The 24,768-nt window shown below is 40.5% G+C and overlaps 1 protein-coding gene across 2 annotated transcripts in view; it reads right to left on the minus strand.

Annotated features, from left to right (window-relative positions):
* Positions 1–24,269, minus strand: part of LOC118803638 — a 44,580-nt gene extending 20,311 nt beyond the window's left edge. The window contains exons 1-11 of one of the 2 annotated variants that reach the window (XM_036564098.1): positions 24,038–24,269; positions 22,563–22,805; positions 19,124–19,465; positions 18,640–18,858; positions 18,323–18,559; positions 14,188–14,269; positions 13,937–13,985; positions 12,149–12,223; positions 11,984–12,061; positions 10,191–10,268; positions 9,843–10,118 (exon numbers count right to left, since the gene is read on the minus strand). In XM_036564098.1, the coding sequence (XP_036419991.1) occupies positions 10,068–10,118; positions 10,191–10,268; positions 11,984–12,061; positions 12,149–12,223; positions 13,937–13,985; positions 14,188–14,269; positions 18,323–18,559; positions 18,640–18,858; positions 19,124–19,465; positions 22,563–22,805; positions 24,038–24,095 (1,512 nt within the window). In that variant the 5' untranslated portion in view covers positions 24,096–24,269 and the 3' untranslated portion in view covers positions 9,843–10,067. Of the gene's footprint in view, positions 1–9,842; positions 10,119–10,190; positions 10,269–11,983; positions 12,062–12,148; positions 12,224–13,936; positions 13,986–14,187; positions 14,270–18,322; positions 18,560–18,639; positions 18,859–19,123; positions 19,466–22,562; positions 22,806–24,037 lie in introns of those variants that run through there. The other variant, XM_036564099.1, reaches the window with a different exon arrangement.
* Positions 24,270–24,768: the final 499 nt, after the last annotated feature.

Here is a 24,768-nt window from a genome sequence, read left to right on the forward strand (position 1 = left end):
TTTGTTTTATTAATAAAAGATATTGGAAGTAAATTCATTATACATCATTACGAATACTTTACTTTAAAACTACCAGGTCCTCACACATTGAAAAAAAGAAATCCTGTATAGAAAAAAAAAGATGCATCGATAATCATTTTATAATCACATCACAGCCTCTGAATTGGAATCGAAACGAATCGTGAGGTGCCCAGAGATTCCCACCCTACTGTTAACAGAACAGAGATCTACTCAGAGACGTGTGAAGATGGTGGAGACCTCATAACCACAGAAGAGCTGACCTCAGTTTAAAACAGCTTCAAAGCTCTAACAGAGTTAATCACACAAATAAGCTCTGATGATGAAGATCTTCAGCTTAAAGCTGCAGTTAGTCTGAATGTTCTGTGAGTTTAAGAGATTATAAAATGGTATCAGTTATTAATCTGTAGTTACTGTAGCTCTGCTGTTCGTTCTAAAGCCACTTCCTGTGACTGAATCGTGTCAAATGTATTAAAATGTTCTGAAACACACTGTAACTGTTATATGTTGAAGGATTTTTAGTCTCTACACGTTAATCTGACACAGATGTAGATCAACGCTGTGGAACACAAACACATTAAGAGCAGAAATGTAAATAAATGTAAAGTTTACCTGCCAGTAAAATGAGGATCAGTGCTGCTGTAATATTTGCTGAGCTCTGGGAAAACATGGCAGCATCACTCTTCAAACACAGCGGATACCTGAAGGTCCAGAAGGTCCAGAAGCTCCTCACTCTGACTCTCCTACACTTATGAACTGTTCTGATCTCAGCAGAGAGAAAGTCAGCAAAGACACTGAAGACGTGATCTGCATTGTGTGTTCTGTCGTCACTCCTCCCCTTTCAGCTCAGTCACTTCCTTTTTCACTCAACGCTCTCAGAAAGACGTCTGAGTGTGATGATCATTTTATTTCTGTTCTTCTTTGTGAGGATCATCTCATCACTGTCAGATCAAAACCTACTGACATACATTAAAGTCCAAAACGCTGCCACTTCAGAGAGGAAAGGGTTAGTTATGATAGCAGTGATATGAGATGAAGCTCCTCTTCTAAACTGCTCTATTTCTGTCCTTTTATCTACAGAAAGGGTTGATGATGTTCTGTCAGGTTTGGACTCTCCTGTGTCCTGATATTCAACTTCAAACACCTCCATCTGTTTGGTGGCCATCATAAACACGGCACTGTCACTGTTACAGTAACAGTTTCTATTTATTTGCTTTATTGAGTTTAACATCTTAAAAAATAAATCAAATGTGCTATAAATGTTTGCACAGACCACATTTAATGTTTTATTTTTATCAATATTTTGAATTCAGTAAATAAACAGGGTCACCTAAACTTTCAGATATGACTGTATATGAATGTGGAAATGGGTCAGAACAGCGTTCCAGCTCAGGTGTGTAAAATCCAGGTAACTGTGTTCAGGGAAACTGTGTGTAGCTGTTTTACTCTGTTCTTAAGTTTCTACATGTAATGAAGTGTCTGTTGAAGTTCAGCCAGTGAGAAATCACACCTTCACACAGTCGAGCTCTCAGATCCTGAAGTGTCCTATTATTTTTAATGCAGGAAATTAAAGCTTTAATTGGTTTATTATAAAATTAATGCAAATATCACTTTTTAAGGTATACTACATTACATATATATTATAAATGCAGCAGAAACAGACATTTTAGGATGTGTTTTTAATGAAAAAATAAAAACAGTAATGAAAACTGGTTATAGAACTGGAACTCAGACCAGCATGTGTGAGATGAGCTTATCTTACACTATCAGCTTTTAGAATAATTATATTTATACTATTTTACACCCTCAATCACATGACCAACACTTCACACACACAGAGCGGCTGCAGTGACCATTTACCACAAGCTGACGTCTTTATTTTGGTCATTTCAGAGAATCTCATGCAGGCTACATCCGTTCATGCTTAAACATCTGAACAGCAGCGAACACCATCTTTAAATTTGGTTCCACACAATAATAGTACAAGTAGAGAGTTAAAACCAGCCTAAATAACCTTTAGATCGGGGCAGGCTTTCTAAAACTAAGAATCCAGACTAACAACATCCCAGTGATGATAAAAGTAGAGCACAGGATGATGTTTAAACTTGTGCTGTTAAAGTTCTAAACACCTTCATCTGTTTGGTGGCCACCATAACGAACGCCGCTCTCTCACTGTGCATTAAGTTACACTAGTGTGAGAAATGAGGAACAGTCAGTCGTTCCACCAGAGAGTTTTCAGACTGGGCGAGTTTTCAGATTTATAGATCTGCTGCAGCACATCGTAAAGTTTTTCAGAGGAATCCCAGGCAGAGTTACAGTTTCTATTTAATTTTTTTCTCTAATGGACAGCATAACCTCATAGTTTTCAGGGACCCATCAAAATTGATTGAGACATTCAGGGGATCCAAGAGGTTAATTAGGGGTTCCAGGATCCCTCAGGAAACCCAGTATTTCACACCTTCCCTACCATCATGTAGAGGCGCGTGGTTAATGATGATCCTAGTCATATCAGCCAGTGCTGAGCAGTGGGTTTCGCCAGCTGTTGTGTCAATAAAAGAACAGTGCTATGTTTTCTGTGTCTTCTTCCTCTACTTTGACACTGCAGTGGTGTCAGGAGTGGAATGGCAGACTGGAGTGGAAACCTGAACTCAGTTACGAAACAGCAGAGCACAGTAAGTCTGGCTAAGAGAGGAGGAGCTCAGCAAAGATGGGCAGCGGACAACGACGGGGCCCAGCTAGAGGACGGCGGCGAGCCTTCAGAACTGGTCGACAAAGATGCCTGGATGGTGGCCAGCGGGAGGAGGCCTGGCGGTGAGGCCAGCGAGACATGGCTGGAGACCAGAGCTGGCGCAAGAATGCTCAGTGATGGGGCTGGCACGAGGAAGCTGGGTGGCGAGGCAGGCACGGTGAGACATGGCAGTGGTTAGTTGGTGTCGGAACAGCAGTGTGCACTAGCAGCAGCCTTGCTGCAGTCTACAGTGAGTGGCAGAGAAAGTGGACAGCGGTCATGGAAGCGCTGTGGTGGAGGAAGCAGAGAGCGACTGAGGACGCAGCACTCGGTCTCTCACTGGACTGTGCTGGGCTTAAGGTGCTGAGGTTGTGTGGGAGAAAGCATCTACTGTCAGTGTAGGACATGTGGCTGTTACTGACCTGCCTGCCTCCCAGCCAGCGCAGAGTCTCCCCCCCTGCTGTGTTAATAAAATCTGAAGTGCTGTTTCCCACATCTTCTTCTTCTATGCCAGGGCCACAATACTTTTTGGTGCTGAGACACAGCAGTTTGGGTGGGGGGTGTTTGTGGGTAATGATGCCATTCTGCAGTTAGAGGGAGCAGTGAAAACAGAAATGCTGAAACAAGCAGCTGATGCAGCATCTCATGTTATTTAAAGTGTTTCCTTGTTTAGACACAACATACAATATGTAACGTATATAAAATTGAAAAAACTATACTTGAGTGGTGGGTGGGGGCAACATCACAAGTTAAAACACCCACTACAAAAAATAAAACAAAAAAATAAACACTGTGATTAAATAAACAGTAATTGTGCGTTAAAATTAATCAATGATCGATGCAGTCGACTCCTCAACTTTGCTTAACCGACAGTGTCAGAGCCGGTGATGAAGGGATACAGCAGAGATTAAACCATCCTAAACTTCAGATACGACAGACAGACACTGCTGATATTATGGAGGCTTGTAGAAATGCTTACTCGTGTTCTCTGACGAAGCTGAATTCAGCTTCTCGTTAGAATTTCCCCCTTAAATGCTGTGGCAGTTATTATTATAACACCTGAGATGCCAGAATGTCATTGCTGAACCATTTAAGGTGGAACGGGAAAATCTGAACAAGAAGCTGGTGATCAGGAAGCCGACTTCAGCCTCCTTGTTCTCTGGGGCTAAAATCAGGCTGATATGTAACGTTACTGTCCTGCCTCATGGCTAACTCATTAAAAATTACAGAAAAAACCGCTGATTTTATGCAGTGAAGTTAACTGTTGGCTGTGAATGTCCAAACTGATGGTGATGCTAATGAAGCGTTGCATTCACTTAGAACAGCGAGGTAAACGATCAGGGTAAACAAAATAATGGCTTAATTATGTGTTTTAACACCTTTTATCCTCTTTTCTGGAGTGAAGGAGGAGAATAAATCAGCTGAATTGCAACATTGAGAATGAGTGTTTGTGTTCTTTCAGCTTTAACTAAAAAAGGTCAGAGACCCTGTTACGACCTCCGATGTCTAGGGGCAAGTTTAAGAAAAAAAAAGCCAACACCATCCAACTGCCAGACCAGGACACCACCAACTACAAATAACTGACCAGTTATTGGCATTTATTTCTTTTAACTTGTACAAGTAAAAGGCACCATCTTGTAAAAGCTGGTGAGACTAGCTTTAAACTGGTCAAATGCAGATGAGCTTATAGAAGAGATCAATTTCAGGGGGTGAGATAAAGCCAAAACAAACTAAACTCATCTAACACAAAATAAAGTTACAATGTTAAGGCTACCTCCCCGTCCCAAACCAGGAGAAAACAATATACAAAAAAATATAGGGCACTCACCCCCTTAGAAAAAGAGAGCTTTACAGGTATTTAAGTACTCATAAACTCATACAACAGTAACACATGAGTTCACAAACAAAAGGTTCAGGTGCTTGGTCTGGTCAGGTGGAGGCTGATGGCACAGGTGCAACCACTGGAACAGTCCTCTCTCCTTCTGCAGTGCCTCACCGGCCCATAAGTAACTGGAGCGCCCCCTGCTGTACCCAAGCAGAGCCCTCCACACACCAACCTTAGGGGAAATGTGACTACAAGGAAGAAAAAAAAAAGAGCACAAAACAAACACCATACACCCCCAGGATCGTAACAGACCCTAATGTAGGTCAAATCTAAACTAAGAAAAAACAGACAAGTTTCCAGCTCTTAAATTGTCCTATTATTTTTAAAGAAGGAAATTAAAGCATTTATTTGTTTATTATAAAGTGAATGCAAAGGTCAAAGGTCAAAGACAATTCACTGTATAAATGTGGCAGAAATTTGTTTTTTTTCACTAAAAATAGTCATGAAAAGTGGTGAGAGAAGAGAAACTCGTGAAAGTTTAGTGTTAACACAATCAGCATTTAGAATAACTGTGTTCTACTTTACACTCAGTCACATGACCAACACTTCACAAACACAGAGAGGCTGCAGTGACCTTTTAGCAGAAACTGAAGACGTCTTAATTTACATCATCCATTTCAGAGTAAAAAGTTAAAAACTCAAATATTAACTGCACCATAAGAAGTGTGCTGGGTGAAGAAGCGGAGAGTGAATGAGGGCAGAGAGATGTTACCCAAGGTTTTACCTGAAGAGCACTGTGCAGTGTAGAGTTCCACCATTGAGGGGCGCTAAAGAACACTAAAACTGTAAGATCTTACCTTATGAGAATGATCAGATCTCAGGGAAGAACATGAGAGTCCAGAAGTGAAGACCTGAGCTGGCGTGCAGGTGTGAAGGTCTGAAGGTGCTGAGGGAGGTTTTGTATCTGATTCTCGTCTCCACAAGAAGTGAAGTGACCTAAGAAGGAAACAGTCACTAAATTAGTCCAGTTAGTTGCAGCAGCTCTGAGTCTTTATTACTCTGTACCAGATAATCATCAATGTGGCAGATTCGTAAATATTACCAATGTAGACTGTAAAGTGATTATGTCTGAAATGCACATGTAACATTAAAAACGAATAAATGACTGTCTAAAGATTTTATCATTAATGGTAAAAAGTCCTCTGGCAGCCTGAAGATCAAGTTAATCACTTCCAAAAACATGTTAATAAACAACAACACTGTACAGCACATTCCTGAAAAGGGAAGTTTGTCATTCAAGGAAAAAGATTACAAACACTTTTTTTTATTAATGCTGACAGGTTCAACAAACTTTTTCCAATTTAAATAAATGTGTGGTTCCTCAATTCTCACAGATGTTTCTGAGTGTAATATAACCATGCTAGTAGTTTTGCATAATAAACAATGATTTAAAATGGACTCATCTGAGAGTAATTACATTGTCCTTGGCTTCATTTAAAGGCCCAACACAGTATTTTTCCTCCTTACTCACAATGTTACATTAGCTGGAAGTGTGTGATTATCTTCATACTTCTGTTTCAGTCCAACTTTTGTTGGAGTGCATAAAATGACATTTAAATTTTAATTTTTTTTGTGTATACTGCCCCCTAACCACTGTTTAGGAATTGCACTTTATTTGGCATAATCTTAGATGACGCAGATAACACTGACATCGCTCTACTGGAGTAACGTTAAAGCTGCTAGGAGATGGCACTCGTTTACAAATGCTCGGTTTGGTCACTCTCCAAATTCCCTTCCAAATATCGAGACCAAATCAAAATGGCTCCGATTTCTTACTGGGGTTTGAAGTGACACCCAGTACAAGAGTTCGCAACAAGCATTTTATTGCCGACTCATTTGAAAACTGGGCTCAGTGCAGCTCTGGATTTGCCAGGATTTGAAAGGAGCAGCTTTCCCGACACTTACTGGAGGCGATGTGGAGGGTAAGACGGTTAGTCTTTATTTTTAAATAACAGTCGTTGTTTTGATTTGACAGTTTACTCAATAATGTAGTGAGCAATGAGAACGTAGCGAAACGTGCTAACGTAGCTGATTTTGTTATCTAGTTTAGCTTGCTAAGGTTACATTAACGTTAGCTACCTGACATTAAATATTCTGCATCTAAGTCAGCTACAAATTTATTGTTATAACAATAAATTTCCCTAATCCCCTAATCCTGGTCCCCTAATCACTAAACCCCACAGGAGACCTGGATCACTACATAAAACACTGTTAAAGGGAACAAAATTGGTGATGGGGGTAAACAATTTTGAACACTGACGTACAGGTTTGCTCGTTTCTGTGCGACAGCAGATTCCGTCACATAAACACTACAAACGTCATTCCACCAGTCCAGTATAACCGCCGAGTCTGACCACACCCATCAGAAGAGCTTATTCACGCTGTAACAGGTCTGCAGAGAGCTCTGTGGAGACACCGCCAATGTAGCTGAGCGCACTGATCCTACTCAGAGAAGCTGCTTATAAATCTTCATACCAACCAACACAGTGCATTATGGGTATCCCATATCCGCTAGGGTACATCAGTTGTACACTACTCATTGCAGTGCATTGTGGGAGTGTTGGAGCGCACTGGATCTTCCACACTATCGTTTCAGACACCGCTACAAAATGGTGGAACCTCAAAACAGTACATAGTGAATAAGCTACAGTTTCAGACACACCTACTGACTTTCCTGCGTTTAGCTCCCGCCATGTGTAGTTAAAGCCTGTTAGCCACTTGAATAAAAGCTAGCTAGCAAAAAGCTAACAGCTGAGTATCGATCAACAGCTGAATCCACACTGTGATTAAAAAGTGGCTAAACTAATTCTCTGGAGAAATGAAGGTAAAAGTGATCAATATGTAGTAAATGCTAAGATGATTTTGCTCTAAATACCTTCTTAAAGTATGAACTGTGACGTCCTCTGATTTAATTTAACCAGAGAATTTAATTAGCCTCTATTTAATCATGGCATGGATTCAGCGTTGACTGAGACCCTAACAGCCTTTCTCCCGCTGCTGGGGGGCATCTGCACCCCTAAAAAAGGGAGATAACATGGCAGCATAACGTTCAACCAGCTCACATTCAGGTCATTTTGAAGTTACAAGTTACTGTTAACAACATGAGGCTGAAGTTAAACAGGGAAACTGATGCAGAGGCGGGTCTAAAGGGGAAAAACTGATGAGGGGGCAGGGCTAAAGGGGGAGAACTGGTAAGGGGCGGGGCTATCTGTTGGTGCTTCTAGCTCTGATCGGCTCCTGCATGAATTCACTATTAACTGTCAAATAAAGAACAATGTTGGACATTTTGATTGACAGATTCCTGCACTGTTGTGTTTCCTCTGTTGGCTTTGAGGTGGGCAGTATGTTGAAGAGGCTGACGTCCAGTTTCTCCTCGTACCAATCAGAATTAGGACAGATTTTTAAAAGTCCAGAAAATAAAAGCTGTAAAAGTGTAAAAATCTGCTGCTGCTGTTGGTTGTTTATGCTGCTTTATGCTGCTGTCAATCAGCGTGAGGTCAGACACGCCCACACAGTCCTGATCAGGCAGGAAAGATGAGCTTTTCTAGCTTTTAACTCCATTTGAATTGTGGATTAAACTCAGTTTTAAATCTCTCTCTGGTTAAAGATCATCAAGTCCTAAATCTGTAGGATCATTTCTGATGTTGAGTGTCTGTAACGGAGCTGACAGTCTCTTTAATTACTGACTGACAGAGAGAGAGACTGAATAACTGACAGTATCCAGTGATGAGAGGCTGAGACAGTGAGGGTCACTGCAGTTACAGGAAGAGTGGCTGAGAACAGTGACCTACACTTCAGCTGGTCTTCCACACAGGAGGAGTTTGGGGGGAACAGGTGGTGCACTGCGCCCCCTACTGGAAGGAGCTCAAACTGCTTTATCCGGTTCAGATTAACACAACTAAAAAGAATGAAATGCTGATGAAAAAAGGTCAAACAAAACTAAAGAGTGATAAACTGTAAGTGGTGAATACTGTGAGAGCGCCCCCTGCTGTTTATCAGAGCGTCGCCGCTCCCCAGTTTCAGTCTCCATTTCCCAAACGCTTTAGCTGAGCCCGCTAACGTTACTCCTCCTAATAAACAGACACACGTTCAGCTCCGTCTCCTCATTATTCACCACCATCACTGTAATATTTCATCATCAACATTAACACACGAAGGTGATCAGAGGGGCGGTGGAGATCGAGTCTGCAGCGTCTGAGATCTTTAAAACACAGAGTTAGAAAAGAAAATCATCTCACAGTGAAAGCAGCGTTTTACAGTAGAAATAAATGGAGCTCATTATGCTGGTAGTGAACTATGCTGCTGACTCAGCTGCCTAAAAACCATAGAAACGGACCTTAAACAGAAGTGAGGACCCTGTTGGGGTTCATCCTAAAGTTCGATAATTCAGTCCATACTGAAGTCGTCATGGAGACTAAACAGATCAGATTTCAGAGTTAAGATGTTTCCATCACCACCAGTTACTCACAGCTAGCTTTACTGGAACTGGAAGAATTGAAATAAGGAAGCTGAAGGAAAGCAGTGATGAAAACAGCCAGCAGATCCATCCAGGAATCTCTCACCTGTTCACTGTTCATTAAACAGGAAAACAAAACCTGCTTCAAAACTTTATTAATAGTCTGTGTTTAGAAGTACATATGTAAAATGCAACTAAGACAATGTCAGAAAAATCCTATTAGAACAGCTGAGCTTTATATGGGGTTAATCAGAACCACTTTAAATGATGGCAGCTGTGTACTGACTACTATTTAACATGAATTTAAATGTGATTGGCTAATTCTGAACACAACCACATCCCCAATTTTAAGAGGGTGTTCACACTTATGCAACCACATTATTTTAGTTTTGTTATTTTTATTTTCCCCTTCTAAATGATTTCAGTTTGTTCTTCAGTGGAACTGTGCAGATTATGGGTCACATTCAAGGCGGAAATTAATCGGAAATGATTCGTCTTGGTCTGTTTTTTTTTTTTTTACATGACAAAAACCTGGCATTTTAACAGGGGTGTGTAGATTTTTATATCAACTGTATCTACAACAATGAAAAGACACATGAATAAAACTACAAAAAATGTTATTTAAAATATGCAAACTTAGAAAAATTATATTAATAAATCTAACTGTACACAGTGACATTTTTAGACAAACAGGATTCAAATCATCTTAACTCTGTTCATACTGAGTGATCAGAGCTGTCTGATTCTAGTCCGTGTCTGAATCATCATGGTGTATAAAAGCACAACAGTGAATAAAGACCCTTCATAAACAGAAGCTCCTCTGACTGATCTGAGAGAATCACTCTGACTTTAGGAATCATCTGATGTGTTTTGAGCTCTAAAAGCTCTTTAATCCTCAGAAATCCTCCGTACGCCTCTTTAATGTTCTGTCCATAGAGCTGAAGCTACAGTGGTGAATGAAGAGTAAATGAACACAGCTGTTAGTTCTCGTTCTCTGGAGCTCTTCTCATCACTGGGTGAGGACGGAGAACCTGAAAAACAGGAGACCTTAGGAACTGTTATGAAGCTCAACCAGAGAATGAAGGTACAGAGTGCAGACTTACAGTCAGAGTGTCGTAATCAGACGTCCTGGTTTCAGGGTTCAGGGCTGAGTACGTGTCACTGGGAGAGTCTCTAACAGGCTGAGGATGAAAACAGAAGCGTACAGAACTGAACACTCTCTGCAGGCTGACTGTCAGAATCAGTGACGGGCATTTCAGTCAAATCTGATCTTCAGTTTCTAATAAAATTCTAATGTCTTTTCTACATGATTTCATCTTCAGTGGTTCAGACTACTGTAACTCTCTACCTGCAGAATCAGCTCTTCTTCCCTTCACAAGAACTCTCGTCTTTCACTCATCCTCGCTCTCATAACCACATTACAGCTGTTCTCCATGATCTCCACTGGCTTCCTGTAAAGCACCGCCTTCACTTCAAAGCTCTGACCGACCTCCCTCCTTCTTACTGTCTGATCTCCTCCTTCACTGTAAACCCAGCTGTTCTCTCTGCTCTTCTTCAGCTGATTTACTGAACATTCCTCCATCCAACCTTCACAGCTTCCAACACTCCCTAGTTCTGCTCCTCGTCTCTGGAACTCTCTTCCTCCACGAGTCCAGCCGTCTAATTCTCTTTATATATTCAGATCAAATCTCTAAACCCGTCTCTTCTCTCTGACCTACAACACACCACTGATCTAATCCGACCTTCTCATTACATCTCCACCTCGTCTTCTTCACTGCTGTGTTCTTCTGTACTGTAGTGTTTGTTTACTGTTGTCTGTGTTATTAAAATTGTGTCTTTGGGTTCTTGAAAAGTTTTATTAGTATTAACAGACAAACGTTACTCATCTGTTTTCACCTCAGCTAACGTTATTAGCCACACTGTATTTCGTCTCGTACCTTTTAGCAGCAAACAGTGGATTTGTGAAGAGTTCAGGGTCTCTGATTGGCCCTTTGTACTGTTTTATTTGAAATGAGCTTTATTTTTTACTCTCCACCCACAAATGATCATGTTCTCATATGTAAATCATATCAGTGACTGCTGATTGGCAGGACTTCTTCAAAATATCAGCTCTGATGCTGACTGGTGGCAGAATCGGATGCATTTCATTTGGAAATTAGAGCTCAGCAGCTCAGCAACATGTATGTTTGAGAACAGAACTCAATAAGAAAATGCTATAATTGGTATTTTAAGCCTGTTTCAAGCTTCATGCGCCAGTGTTTAAGCTAGAATTGGCATCAGATGTGATTATACAACACTGCTAGATTGGCACCAACAACACTACAAACCCCCAAAGGGAAACTAGCAGAAATTAGTAATAGGCTAATCTGACAATGCAACACTACTAAAATGAATGGTTTCTGCATTAAACTCTGCTATGTAACGATAAACAACTGGCACATCTGTTCAGATTTATACTTGTTTAACAGCTGAAACAAAACTGAAGAGTTGATGATTCATTAGCAGCCAAACTCTCTCCTGAACTCGGTGCTCCACAGGCTCAAACTCGTACAGTACAGGCTCCTGTATGCTGAAATAAACTCTCTCCTGCTGTTCTAGATCAGGAGAACCAAGTGGAGAAAATCTCCAACACTACAGTGACTGCTGCTTTCATCTCTACATGGCGGCCATTTCTCTGGGTTTTAACTTCACTTTGAGTTATGAATATTAAATATTACTCTTTACCTCATGCTGCACTGTTGAACACTGGAATGATGTCTGTGTCATTCAGTTATTTGCTGCTGGAGTGTCTTTAAGGCTGAACCCTATATTGAGTCCTGACGTGTAACACGCTGTAAAATAATCATAAAACTAAACACACTAATAACCACAATAATGTTCAACACACCAGACTTACTGTGAGAGTGTCGTAATCAGAGGTCATGGTTTTGGGGTTCAGAGCTGAGTATGTGTCACTGGGAGAGTCTCTAACATGCTGTAGAATAAAAGAATATTAAAAATACGTATGAATTAAATACATTAACCACAATAATACTCAGTCACACAAACACTCCAGACTTACAGTCAGAGTGTCGTAGTCGGAGGACGTGGTGTTGGGGTTCAGAGCTGAGTAAGTGTCGTCTCCAGACTTTGGAGCCTTTTAGAGAGACGAGGAGAAACAGCTTCAGTTCATAAGGATCAGTCAGAGATGCTCATTCAGGGATACGGGAAGAGTTTTAAGCTCTGGTGCTGAAATTTTAAGCAGCCTGTATGTGACAAACAGTGACGTCATGCACTGATATCAGTATAGATAACGTCTATAATAAAAATAGTTGTTAATGAATCTGGTTCCTAATTAGATGGCTTGATGATGTTTGCGCTCCTCGTTTACATCACTAAAATAAAAGAGGGAAAACAGAAGATGGAGACTTTAGTACAGGATCTCCAGTCAGAAATATAGCCCTGCGTTCTGACACGGCTGATAACCGCCTGCTTCTGTGTGCTCAGTAATATCAGGTTTGATTATATAATGTTACCAACCACACAAACTAATGAGTTTAATTTTGCCTTCATCATCAGAACAGAAATAATTTGAATATCAATGTGAATCTCTGAACTCTAACTACCTCCATAAGAGCTCTAGAGCTGCCATGTTCATGTGTTGTTCTTTTATTGCTTCTTTCACTCAGAGTAAAACAGTGTTACTGAGGGCAGTGCAGAGGACATCTTGTGGCACTACTGAGCTAAATAAAAGTATGATGTAGAAGATCAGGCAGCGTTTTCAAAATGAGGAATAATCTCTGTATGTTTAAAGTGCTGAAATTAACAATGGCCCTTTATTCATTACAGCTGCATTAAAAACAGTGCAGCTTTGACTGATTTAATGATGTTGAACTGCTCTGTGTCTGATTCATGAAACTTTCACACGACGTGGAAACGAGTGGAGATTGCAGTGCAGATGATGAATCAGCCTCAGTGCATCAAATCAAGCACCAGCCTATCAGCACCTAATTTACATATCATTTACATGAAGCACACCCTAATTCATGCAGATGTTTCGGTAGGTAATAAAACGGCAGCACTCAGCAGCTAATTAGCCAATGACTGTGATCATAGACGGAGTTTGAGGCGGAGCAGTGAGTGCACAGCTCCCCCTACAGGCCAAACTTCATAGTTTATTATTTAATTACAACCACTGAAGAGAATAAAATGTGAAGTAAACAAAATGGCAGTTTATTCTAAGACGATAGAAGGATGTGATTGTGATTGAATGTGTTATTTCACTAAAATAAACACTGTATTACTGCAGCCTATGACACCAGCTGTGTGTTGTGTTATTTTGTGGGCGGAGTCAGTAGTATAAAACAAAATCAGTGTAATGTGTCCTTAGATGGAATAGTTGCAGCACTTGTTTATATCAGTGAGTATGTAAAATAAGAACACCCACTTTTGTACTGGATAGCCATGCGCTCAAATTACTGATTTTACTATTATTTCCTATTTTCTTTCTAATTATTTGTATTGTGGATGATTTTGATAGTAGTTTTGGTTATTTAACTACATATCTAGCATTTTTTTTAGGCTGTTAAACATTTATGTTCATATTCACACTCCGACCAGACGTGAGTTTGATCATACAGATACACCAAAGATGAAACTGATGAAACACAAACTGCCAGTGAAATGTGCGTCTGCTGGTTTTCGGTCAGATTTGACTCAGCCTGATGAATAACAGTCGCTGTGTATGATGAAATATTTAGTTACTGATAAATTACTGGCTGCATGTTTCTTTTTCCAATTAATAGATTAACCAGTTATGGAAATCATTGCCAGTTAACTGGATCCAAATGACTCCCTCATTAAAACTCACCTCTCCACTGCTCTCCTCTCTCTCTCTGCTGGTCACTGCTGCTCGTCTCCTGTTGGAGTTTTCACAGGAAAACAACCTTCAGATCTCCAGCATTAAATCAACCCCTGTTAATGTTCTGAAACTGCACACCGTCTATTTTACTCTCTACTGTATTAAACTGCTTATATTAGAGTGAAGAAGCTAAACTGCAGCACAGCTTACAGGCAGCATTTGGAGGATGTTTCATATCTTACATGTGTTCAGATTCTCACCTCATCCACAAAAAGACTGCAGTGAATATCAGAAGTAAAACCACGGCGACTCCAGAAGCTGCATATACTGAAGTCCTGTTATCTGTATTAGTGCAGAGATGGAGGAGAGGAAAAAGTACAGAAGAGTCAAATATGTGAGTGAAAACTAAAAATATACTTGAAAGTACAGAAGTAAGTTTATCATATACTACAATGAAAGTAAAGAAGTTTGGGGGTATTTTTTTTATCTTTGCCTCAGCTTTACAGAGATTTACAAAGGTTATTTTGCAGAGCAACGATAACAATAGCAACAAAAAAATGTAAGAGCACACGCTGTTTCGTCTAGTAATTTTAGGACAGTTCTTAACTCTGACGAGGGAGCAAACAGTGTGAGTTCAAGCTTTAATCTTTGTGAAATACAAGAACATAATAAAAACACAGTTCAGTAAATGTTGTGATTTTAGAATAGATAGTATTCAATTGACCCCACACTTGTTGTTGACACACCACTGGTCGATGACAGCAGCTCTCACAGAGCCACAGTTTGTACAGCGTTAGTTTATAAAACATCCTGACAGATAAAATACAACCACGGTGAGCTGCACAGTTCACAGTTAAAGAAACAACAACAACAATAAACAACAAAAAAGAATCCTGGCTGTTTGATGTTATGAGGTAAAGAAGCTGAAGAGCTGATCCAGAGAATAAACAGGAAAAACCTTTAACCGTAACTCACAAGAGGACACAGACTGGTCAACTGATCGACTTTACTGCTCGATGATGTCGCCTTAATCTTGATGTCAACGAGTCGCTGATCACGTCATTATGACTCTAACAACATGGACACTTCAGAGAAGATGTTGAGGAGGCTGTGGTTTCCGGGTCCGTATCTCTGGTTTCCTGAAGGCTAGCGAAGCAATCCAGGGTTTGTTATGGATTTTTAAAGTCAGATTTTTTAAGTGATTAACTGCAAAGCATCCCTTCTCCTTTTGGTTTTATTCATGACATCATCAGCGATTTGTCGACTTCGACTCTCAGGACAGAACTGTCACCTTTAAAAAATCTGAAGTCATGAAACCTAAATGTAGTATTAATGTAGGACAGTGGATTCCAAATCAGTCCTCAGGGACCCCCAGACACACAAGGATAGAGCAAAAACTGAGGACCGTCTAGAGGTTCCTGAGGACCGGTCTGAGGACCACTGATGTAGAATATCACCAGGGCTGGGCAATATGACAATATTTATCTTTATCACAATCAATAACGCCACAATGTGTCACATTACATCAGTATTTTCATGCATGTTTCTCTGCAAAGAGAGCGAGTCAGTCATGTTTAACTGTGTGAAGTGCAGTTCAGTGTGAAACGCTGAATAAACTAATCTGCACTGTTTTTAATAATATTTTAAATGTGGCACTGCTGATCACTTCCTGTCTGCTCCAATAGATGGCGGAAAAAGCGAATATCGTGACTTATCGTTTGTTCTGTCCTTGTTATGTTAAATAGCACCCCCTGCTGAGGACGTCTAGTTTGGCAGCCTTTGTCTTTCCCTTGCTAGGGCAAAGCAGCAAACAGCTCAGTCTGCTCCTCCAGCTGCCACGTTTGGCTGTGTAAAGTTAATCTGGTGTCTTCTCCAGTCACCCTGTACTGCTGTACATTACTGAACATGCTACAGCTCTAAGAGCATTACTCACTCTGTATATTGTTATTCCTATTTTTCCCTATAGTTTCACTCCTATTCACTCAGTGCATCAATGTGCAGCTCAGTAAAGCCCTGGAGCTTGGAGGCTCTATCTGACTCCCATGTACTCGTCTGAATGGAGTTTGGCTTGCTGTTGAATTGTGTACATATATACACAGGAGGAGAACAGTACATTGTTCATCACTGAAACTTTCTGAAATATTGAGATACTTTTTTCTGCCATATCGCCCACACTGGGATATCACATCACGTAACATTTGAAAGTTAAGTGGGAACACTGGGTTCTAGCTGTGGTTTGAAATATATCATTAACTGAACAACGGATTTATAAACCAACAGTAAACACTGGGGGCTGTTATCATGGTAACCTGGCTAACCGTCACCAGGCAGAGACGGTTAATGTCCACAGAATGGAAATGTCCTTTATTTGGGCTACACAGCATGTAGCTCTCTGCATCTGGTGGCTAACGAAAGGACCACCTCTCTCTAAAATAGAAGTTGTGTTTAGACGGCTACGTACTCCATACACAGTACTGTAACCATCTCTGAACTCACTGGCACTCAGTGACAAACAGCTTTGTTATGTACATGATAAGTGCTAACACTGATTAATCAAGGCTGGATGAGCACTTTTTCACACATTACAGGGAGAAACAAACACAAATGAACTGAACACACAGCACAGAGCTCAGTCTCCACATTACTGTAGTACTGATATACAGTTACCTGTTTATTTTCCACTCCTGCTGTTACAAAGATGTACACAGTCACATGACTCTTGTAACAGAGACCAGGATGAGGACCTAAAGTGCTGCACTGAGACCTAAAACTAGCATGAATCCATCTTTTTCATACTGATCTCTGTGTAGGAAAGAAGGTGACTGAATCAGCCCATAACATACCTGATGTAAAAGTCCTTTCTGATGAGTTGGATGATCCTAATTGATTCTCTGCCATACAGTAGAAAACTCCATCTGTTCCTGCAGCTAAAGTTAAATTGGCTCCTTCTCCAAACTGTGTGATGTCTCCTCCTATCTTCCTGAACCAGGTGTAAGAGCTGGCAGGGTTGGAGTCACTGACACAGACCAGCCTGACTGAGCCGTTAAACTCAATCTCAGATACAGATGGAGGTCTGGGAGAGTCTGAACAGGACAGAGACTCGACTAGTTACTGAACTTCTTACACTCAGAGACAAACAGATCATACAGAACAAACTGCTCTTACATAACACATCCAGACGGGAGGTTCTGCCAGCTGGGAGGGCAGTTCTGTTATTCCTCACTCTAAAACAGTGGCCCAGTCTAATACTGGACTCTGCTGCCTTGTTCTGTCCACACTGTGTCAGTTCCTCTCTTCCACAGCACCTCTACTGATTTAATACCTGTGATCATTCCCAACTTGGCCCTGAGAGAAACCAGGGGTGCTCGCTGCTGAGGAATGGGCACCCCACAGCACTTGTGCTGACCAGGACAGTAGACAGGCCAGGACTCTGCGCTGCCCAGGGACTTATGTTGTGTGGCCATGCAAAGTGGCTCTTGGGAGGTGCCATGCTCCCAGTAAAGAAAAGACAGTGATTCTTCTGTTTTAGCTGCTATTGTTGCGGAAGGTGCACTGATAATAGTGTTGTTGTGTTACTTAGAGTCTGAAGAGGGTGGACCTTGTAGCCTAACTAACCGTTGGAAGTATTTACTCTCCTTATCTGTTGGCTCCTCCCCCATTACCCCCACCTGTGTTTTGTGCTGGGATAGCGCTGGGCTGGGCATTTCTTGCTGCCTGTTGAAGTGCCTGTTCAAAATAACAGAGCATTCTTCTTCTATGCAGACAACACAGTATGATTTACAGGAAGCATGACCTACTTTATGCAGATGTTTCAGTACAATAAAACGACAGCATTTAGCAGCACATGAGCCAATGGCTGTGCTCATAGGCGGAGGTTGAGGTGGAGTGGTGATTGCACTGCTCCCCCTACTGACCAAACTGTATTGTGTTTAAATTACGACCACTGCAAAGAATGAACAGTGATTTTATGTTTGTGTTGAGTGATTATTTTCCTAAATTAACATTTAAACACTGTATTATTGCCATGCATGAAATGCTTCTACAGTAGCTGTGTTTAGTACTGGATTGCTATGTTTACAAATTACTAGTATTATTGTTATTTTCTATTTTTATTCTTATTATTGGTATTATAGGTGATATTGATAATGGTTAGTTAACCACCAATCAGGCATTGTAATTAATGAATAACAAAATTCTCTGTGAAATTTGTGTGCACTGATTTTATGGTTAGATTTTACCACACACAACTTTGATGAACAAGGGTCAATCATTCCACTGGTTAACGAGATGATTAATTGAATCACATGAAGGAGAAACATCAACAGCACCAGAGTTGAGAAACACTGCTTTAGATTATTAAACAGATTATTAGTGTATGTGATAATCTGGACTCACACACTGGAGGAGAGTGGAGATCACTGCCTTTAACAGCACAGCTGTAGCTGACCGCTTCACTGACCACAGCTACAGAGCAGGAGGCAGATTCACACCAAGATACAGGCTGTCTGTTCTTGTACCAGATGTAAGTGGGGTTGGGCAGAGTGCAGGTGGAGCTACAGGTCAGTGTTACTGTCTGTCCCTCTGACGCTGTGGCTGCAGGACCGTCCACTTTCACCTGCAGGTCAAAAACACCTGAAACACACAAACTTAGCTGTAGTAAAAGTAACTGCAGTGAACAAACTGAACTATAACAGTTTAAAGTGAGGTCTTACAGACAGCAGGAGAGCGGAGCTCCTCGTATCCTTTCACAGCGCAGGAGTAGCTGCCTGCATCCACAGTTCTGTCTCTCAGATTCAGTTCATTTCTGTTCTGGTTAAATACAGGCTGTCTGTTCTTGTACCAGATGTAAGTGGGGTTGGGCAGAGTGCAGGTGGAGCTACAGGTCAGCTTCTTTACTCCTCCATCTGTATCTGACACTGTAACCTTCAGATCTGCAGGTGATTCTAAACAAGGTTTAGTGTTATCTTCATCTGTAGATACTCTTACAGTTAACTACACTCACTGTATGTATCTAGTAGGGGTGTGTATGGATACTCGGTTAACTGTTCCAGGTGTCGGTATCTGAACACTGAAATCACTGTTGGGGTTTTTGTCCCTGTCCCCCCCTGAGATTAACTGAATATCCATTCATTCACTCTTACAGATACTGGAATATCAGAATTAGTCAGAATGCAGGTCTTTATTATCCAGAGTTACCTGTGACAGACAGAGTGACTCCAGGTTCACCGGTGTATTTGCCCTTAGGATCACCAGTGTAGAATCTGAACTTGTATGTGTCAGCGTCACTCTCTCTCAGGTCAGTGATGGTCATTCTACAGTAGTTCAGGGTCCGGCTGTACTGCACTCTCCCCTTATACAGATCAGACTCTCCCACATCCACAGGCTCAACATTAGTCTTCCTGTGACTTTTAATGAACCAGAGTGATTTAGTCACTCTGAGTCCTTCAGGGTGTTTATAAGTGCAGGACAAATTAACTGATGATCCTTTCAGAGCACAGACATGTTCAGCAGTGTAGGTCACACCCCACTGCTCTTCACCTGGAACACAGAGTCACAGTCAGGAAGAAGAAATTATATAATATAATAATATCAGTCTGTACTGTAATATTCTCACTAATTACTATTTAGCTAAACTAAACAACATTACATTATGGAAATAATCTCTGGTTTAAGAATGATGTATGTAGCTCTTTATAACTGTTTTAAGTCCCAGTCATGCTGCAGTCTAACATTTCCAAAGAATGGCACTCATTAAAGTCCATCTAGAGCTGTAGTTGAAGTAAAAGAAGGTAACAAACAGCAGGGAGACACTGACAGTGAAAGACAGACACAGACAGTGAGAGGAAGAAAGATGTACTACATTAAGTACATATTGTTAAGACCCCCAGGAAGAGGTGGGGCCAGGGAGCATTCTGGGAAATATGCAGTGCTCTTTTATTAGCACACTCACACTTACAGTACCAGCGTTGGAGCTCTGGTTGGCCAGAGAACCACCAGCCGGACTGAACAGCGGGGAAATAGTAAACTGAGATTCACAGAAGCATTAACACTTTTAACCAGGACCAACAGCTAATTCCAATATAACACATACAACTCAGTAGTGACTAACGTAGGTGCTAAACACAGATAGGCTACATTTACATTACAAGCCTCTCTGATCAACCCTGAAGATTGACTCTGATCTGATCCCTCTAACATGACAGTTCACACTCGTTAGGTAAGAGACTCAAATCTGTCATTAACGTGAACGAACTGGTGTCCTGAAACGACCCACACACCCTAATCAATAACGTCATGTGAGTGAATCACAATCATGAACAGCAAACAAACTAAACTAAACTAGAACTTTAGCTGTGAATATAATCAGCTCTGATCAGCTCTGATCAGCTCTCAGCTGCTCGTTATCGGAGCGAGACGAAGGTAAAAAGGGAGACGTGATGCTTTTCCCCCGTTTACTGGCTTTAACTTCAGGGTCGGCGCTGCTGCCACATTAACGCTGAACGATAGTGCGGTGAATTCAGACCTGAGCGTCACATTAAGATTCATATCTGATCCACATATGAAAGAGTCTCCGGTCGGATTTAAAAACATCAGATTTTTAACACATTAAGGCTAAAATCAGATTTGTGCCTCTTCAGCTGGTAATGTGAACACAGCCTTAGTTACTGAGAAACAGGCAGTTTTACACAGCACAGCAGCTCTGCAAAGACTCATGGGAGATATGCAAATGAAGCAGAGAACACACAGAGCAGAGAACCACCACAATATTGAGAAACTGACGTGTTGGAGCTCCTTTCTTCTTTATGTAACTCAACATATTAATTCTGTCTTCCTGCTACTTTGCCTCCTGTACACTGTAGAACATCCTGTACTGATGTAGCAGAACTGATTGATACTATAATGTATAACTCGTTTCTTTTGATCTTGATGTGTTTTTACTGAAAACAGTGATAATATTAACAATCTTTTAAAACCTGTGATACTCTTGAAATAAAACAAACACAGCTCTGTGCAAAAGTCAGAGACCCTCTCATTTATTTAAGTTCACAGCTGCCATTAAGTACAAGCTGGAGGTTGGACAGCTGTCCTGCAGATTGCCGACAGTGAAGCGACTCTCCTCTTAAAGCCCCACAGTGAGGTGGAAGCCTGGTTACTTATTTATTCCTTCCTAAAATTCTGCTTTTACTGCAGTGGTCTGGTCACAGCCAGGACACTCGGTCATTCATTTACTGTCCAATCTTATGGGGAAATCTGCTGTCCAGCTGTGTTAAAAGTTTGTACTAATAAATAATTTAAATGTGTTTTTCTGTTTATGGAGTTTAAATAATCTATTAAACTGTCCAGTTAAACTGAACTACATCTCTGTCCTCATTTACAAACTTAACTGTGGTGAAAATCACTGAAGTTTGTAGTTGGTCTTTAACACAAAACTAATTCCTAGGGTGCAATTCTCTAGGTGGCGTAGTGGAGTCAGTGATTATCTGTAGGCTAATTGTTTGCCAGGCGACAATAGCATCACCTGTTCACCTGTTTACCTGTGGAAAGTTCCAAAACCAGTGTTTTTAATCATTCTATGAACCTTCCCAGTCTCATACTGACCCTGTCCTAACTCTTTGGAATGTGCTGCAGGCATCAAATTTGGATTTTATGTATATTTACAAAAAAATCAATAAAGTTATAAAATCAAATATTAAAATATTTCTTCTTTGTGTTTTTAATTAAATATCTGTAAAACGCCGTTTACAAGTCAGTGCTTTCTTGGCCATTGGCCAGGTTTGCTTACACATACAAAGAATTTGGTTTTGGTTACAGGAGCTCACAGAGCACAGCATCAAACATTAACATACAAAAAAAACTTTTATCTATATCTTTCTGCAGCTCTTCATTATATATTTGAACTTTCCTCTGTGAAATTTACTGTGTATGTTAAGACTTTGATCTGATTAAATCAATTGCTTGAAATTATGCTGTTTGATGTGATCACGTGATGTGCTATCAGCGTTCTGACTGGCTGTTTTATGAAACGTCCTGAGATCTAAATGAGCTGCGGATCTATTTACATTATGCAACTCAAGTGTAATTAAGCTCCTTTTAAGTTTCACTGTGTAAAGTCAGCCTAACTTCTACTTAACGGCCGTTTTGATTAAAAATTAAATAAATGAGAGGGGGTCTCTCACTTTTACACAGTACTGTACATGAGACTGTTTGGAGTACATACAGTGGTAGACATGATACATTTAATTACACTGAGCACAAGTTTCCTGTGTATATTTAGCATATTTTAAACATTTATATAAAATAAAATTTTGCATCTGAAATGTTTAAGTATGAGTTTATTAGCAGGCTGATCCTTATCATCCTAAATATAATGAGCATTTCTTAGAATTAGTTCTGTGATTTGTCCATCCTGGAAAAGGCCACTTCCAAATTATTGTTCGGTGATCAAACATCTCAATTTACAGTGAAGCTGATAAGATATGAACTGAAACTGTACAACAAAAGAGAGCTCTTATTTTGAAAGTGAAGTTTGTTCTATTTTATATCTGAAATTACTACTGAATGCAGGTTATTTCCTGGTTCTGAATTTCTTCTTAAATTACTTTATTTACAGACAGACAGACTGACTGACACTTACAGTTTTGCTGAGGGAGGCTGTTGTTCTTCACCTCACAGGTGTATCTGTCCTGATTAGATGATCTGGTGGAGTCCAACCAAAGTGAGGCACCATATGAACATCCTACGTATTCTCTATGGCTAGGCCGTCCTTCATCTCTGTACCAGTCATAGTAACAGTTTCCACTGGGCCTGCAGGGGGGGCTACAGGTTAGTTTCACCACTTTCTGTCCCACAGTCTTTCGATCCAACTTCGCCTGCAGGACTACACACACACACACACACACACACACACACAGTAATCACATCATATAACAGGACTGTAAATCTCAATTATTATTTAAATTTCTATAAAAAAACATTCTGAAGAACAGAGTGGAGACACAGTGTTAAATACTGCTCAGAATGTCTAACTTAAACAGAGACGAAAATACTCAAATAAGTGTACTTTGTTCCTATAAGCAGGCATTATTTTGGAAGATCTGTACTTCACTGTAATATTCTTGAAATTGGACACTTTTACTCAATAATATCTCCAAAAGGAAAAAAAATAATTTAGACCTTCAAAGCACTCATCACAAACTTCAGGACGTAAAAGTTTTTTAAAAGGAACCTGATGTAAAAAAAAAGCTTTTATGCAGGTCATTTTGGATCATTTCTGTTCATGAAATTCACACACAACTAATAACAGCAACAGACTTTCAGAATATTAATTATAAAAATGGAGAAATTCTGACAGCAATGATGTTATATAAAGAAGCACAGTGGAACATGCTGCATCAGAACCAGTTGGAATGGAGTTCACCGTCAGGTCAAGCAGAGCATGGTTTTTGGTCTCTGCACACCCTGCTTCGGTCTCTCTTCTCCAGCGCACCAATGGAGAGGACGCCATTCAGTTTCCCCCTACTGGTCAGTACACAGAGCTCCCCAGCCAAGGGAATCCTCCACCCCAGCATGCCCAGGAAAGAGGGGGGGGGGGTTCAAAGACTTTGTATATGTTGTAACAAGTACATGGTGTACAAAAGTAAAAATAATTTTACTAAGATTTTCTGTACAGTTTCTGACTTTTTCCACCCTGTTAACAGAACCAAGAGCTACTCAGAGACGTGTGAAGATGGTGGAGACCTCATAACCACAAAAGAGCTGAGCTCAGTTTAAAACAGCTTCAAAGCTTTAACAGAGTTAATCACACAAATAAGCTCTGATGATGAAGATCTTCAGCTTAAAGCTGCAGTTAGTCTGAATGTTCTGTGAGTTTAAGAGATTATAAAATGGTATCAGTTATTAATCTGTAGTTACTGCAGCTCTGCTGTTCGTTCTAAAGCCACTTCCTGTGACTGAATCGTGTCAAATGTATTAAAATGTTCTGAAACACACTGTAACTGTTATATGTTGAAGGATTTTTAGTCTCTACACGTTAATCTGACACAGATGTAGATCAGCGCTGTGGAACACAAACACATTAAGAGCAGAAATGTAAATAAATGTAAAGTTTACCTGCCAGTAAAATGAGGATCAGTGCTGCTGTAATATTTGCTGAGCTCTGGGAAAACATGGCAGCATCACTCTTCAAACACAGCGGATACCTGAAGGTCCAGAAGGTCCAGAAGCTCCTCACTCTGACTCTCCTACACTTATGAACTGTTCTGATCTCAGCAGAGAGAAAGTCAGCAAAGACACTGAAGACGCTCTCGCTGTGCTTTGAGTTCAACACTAATACAGTCCAGAGTTTCTCACAGGGTTAAAATATACTTTAGTGCTGAGACGCAGACCACAGTCAGGGGTGGGGGTGGGGGGGTGGGAGTGTTAGGGGTGTTGGTGGGGGTGGGGTGTTTGTGGGTAATGAGGCAGTGACTCTTGGTGAGTAAGTATAGTCTCTGTGTGGGAAACACTGCAGTCTAATACAAAAGTCTGAACATCACAGTCTAACAACCTCTACAGAGAACAACCTCAAATATGGCGTCTTTGTTGATGTTAGTGCACAAATTATATTTATTTATAGAAATCAACAGGTAATTTTAGTAATTGTGCACAACAATGTGCAGAAGTGTGTCTCTGTAGAGGACGTATTAATGTATATTAACTTTAATCAAAATTCTTTGTCTCTTTGGTATTTATCTTATCTGACTGTGATCAGTCATTGTTTCATATAATTTTAAATTAATACCCATAGTTTCTTCTATAACTTAATCTTCATCACCTGGAAAGCACTGTGAGCTGCCACTGGC

The sequence above is a fragment of the Colossoma macropomum genome, unplaced genomic scaffold (assembly GCF_904425465.1).
Source record: "Colossoma macropomum unplaced genomic scaffold, Colossoma_macropomum, whole genome shotgun sequence".
Lineage (NCBI taxonomy): Eukaryota > Metazoa > Chordata > Actinopteri > Characiformes > Serrasalmidae > Colossoma > Colossoma macropomum.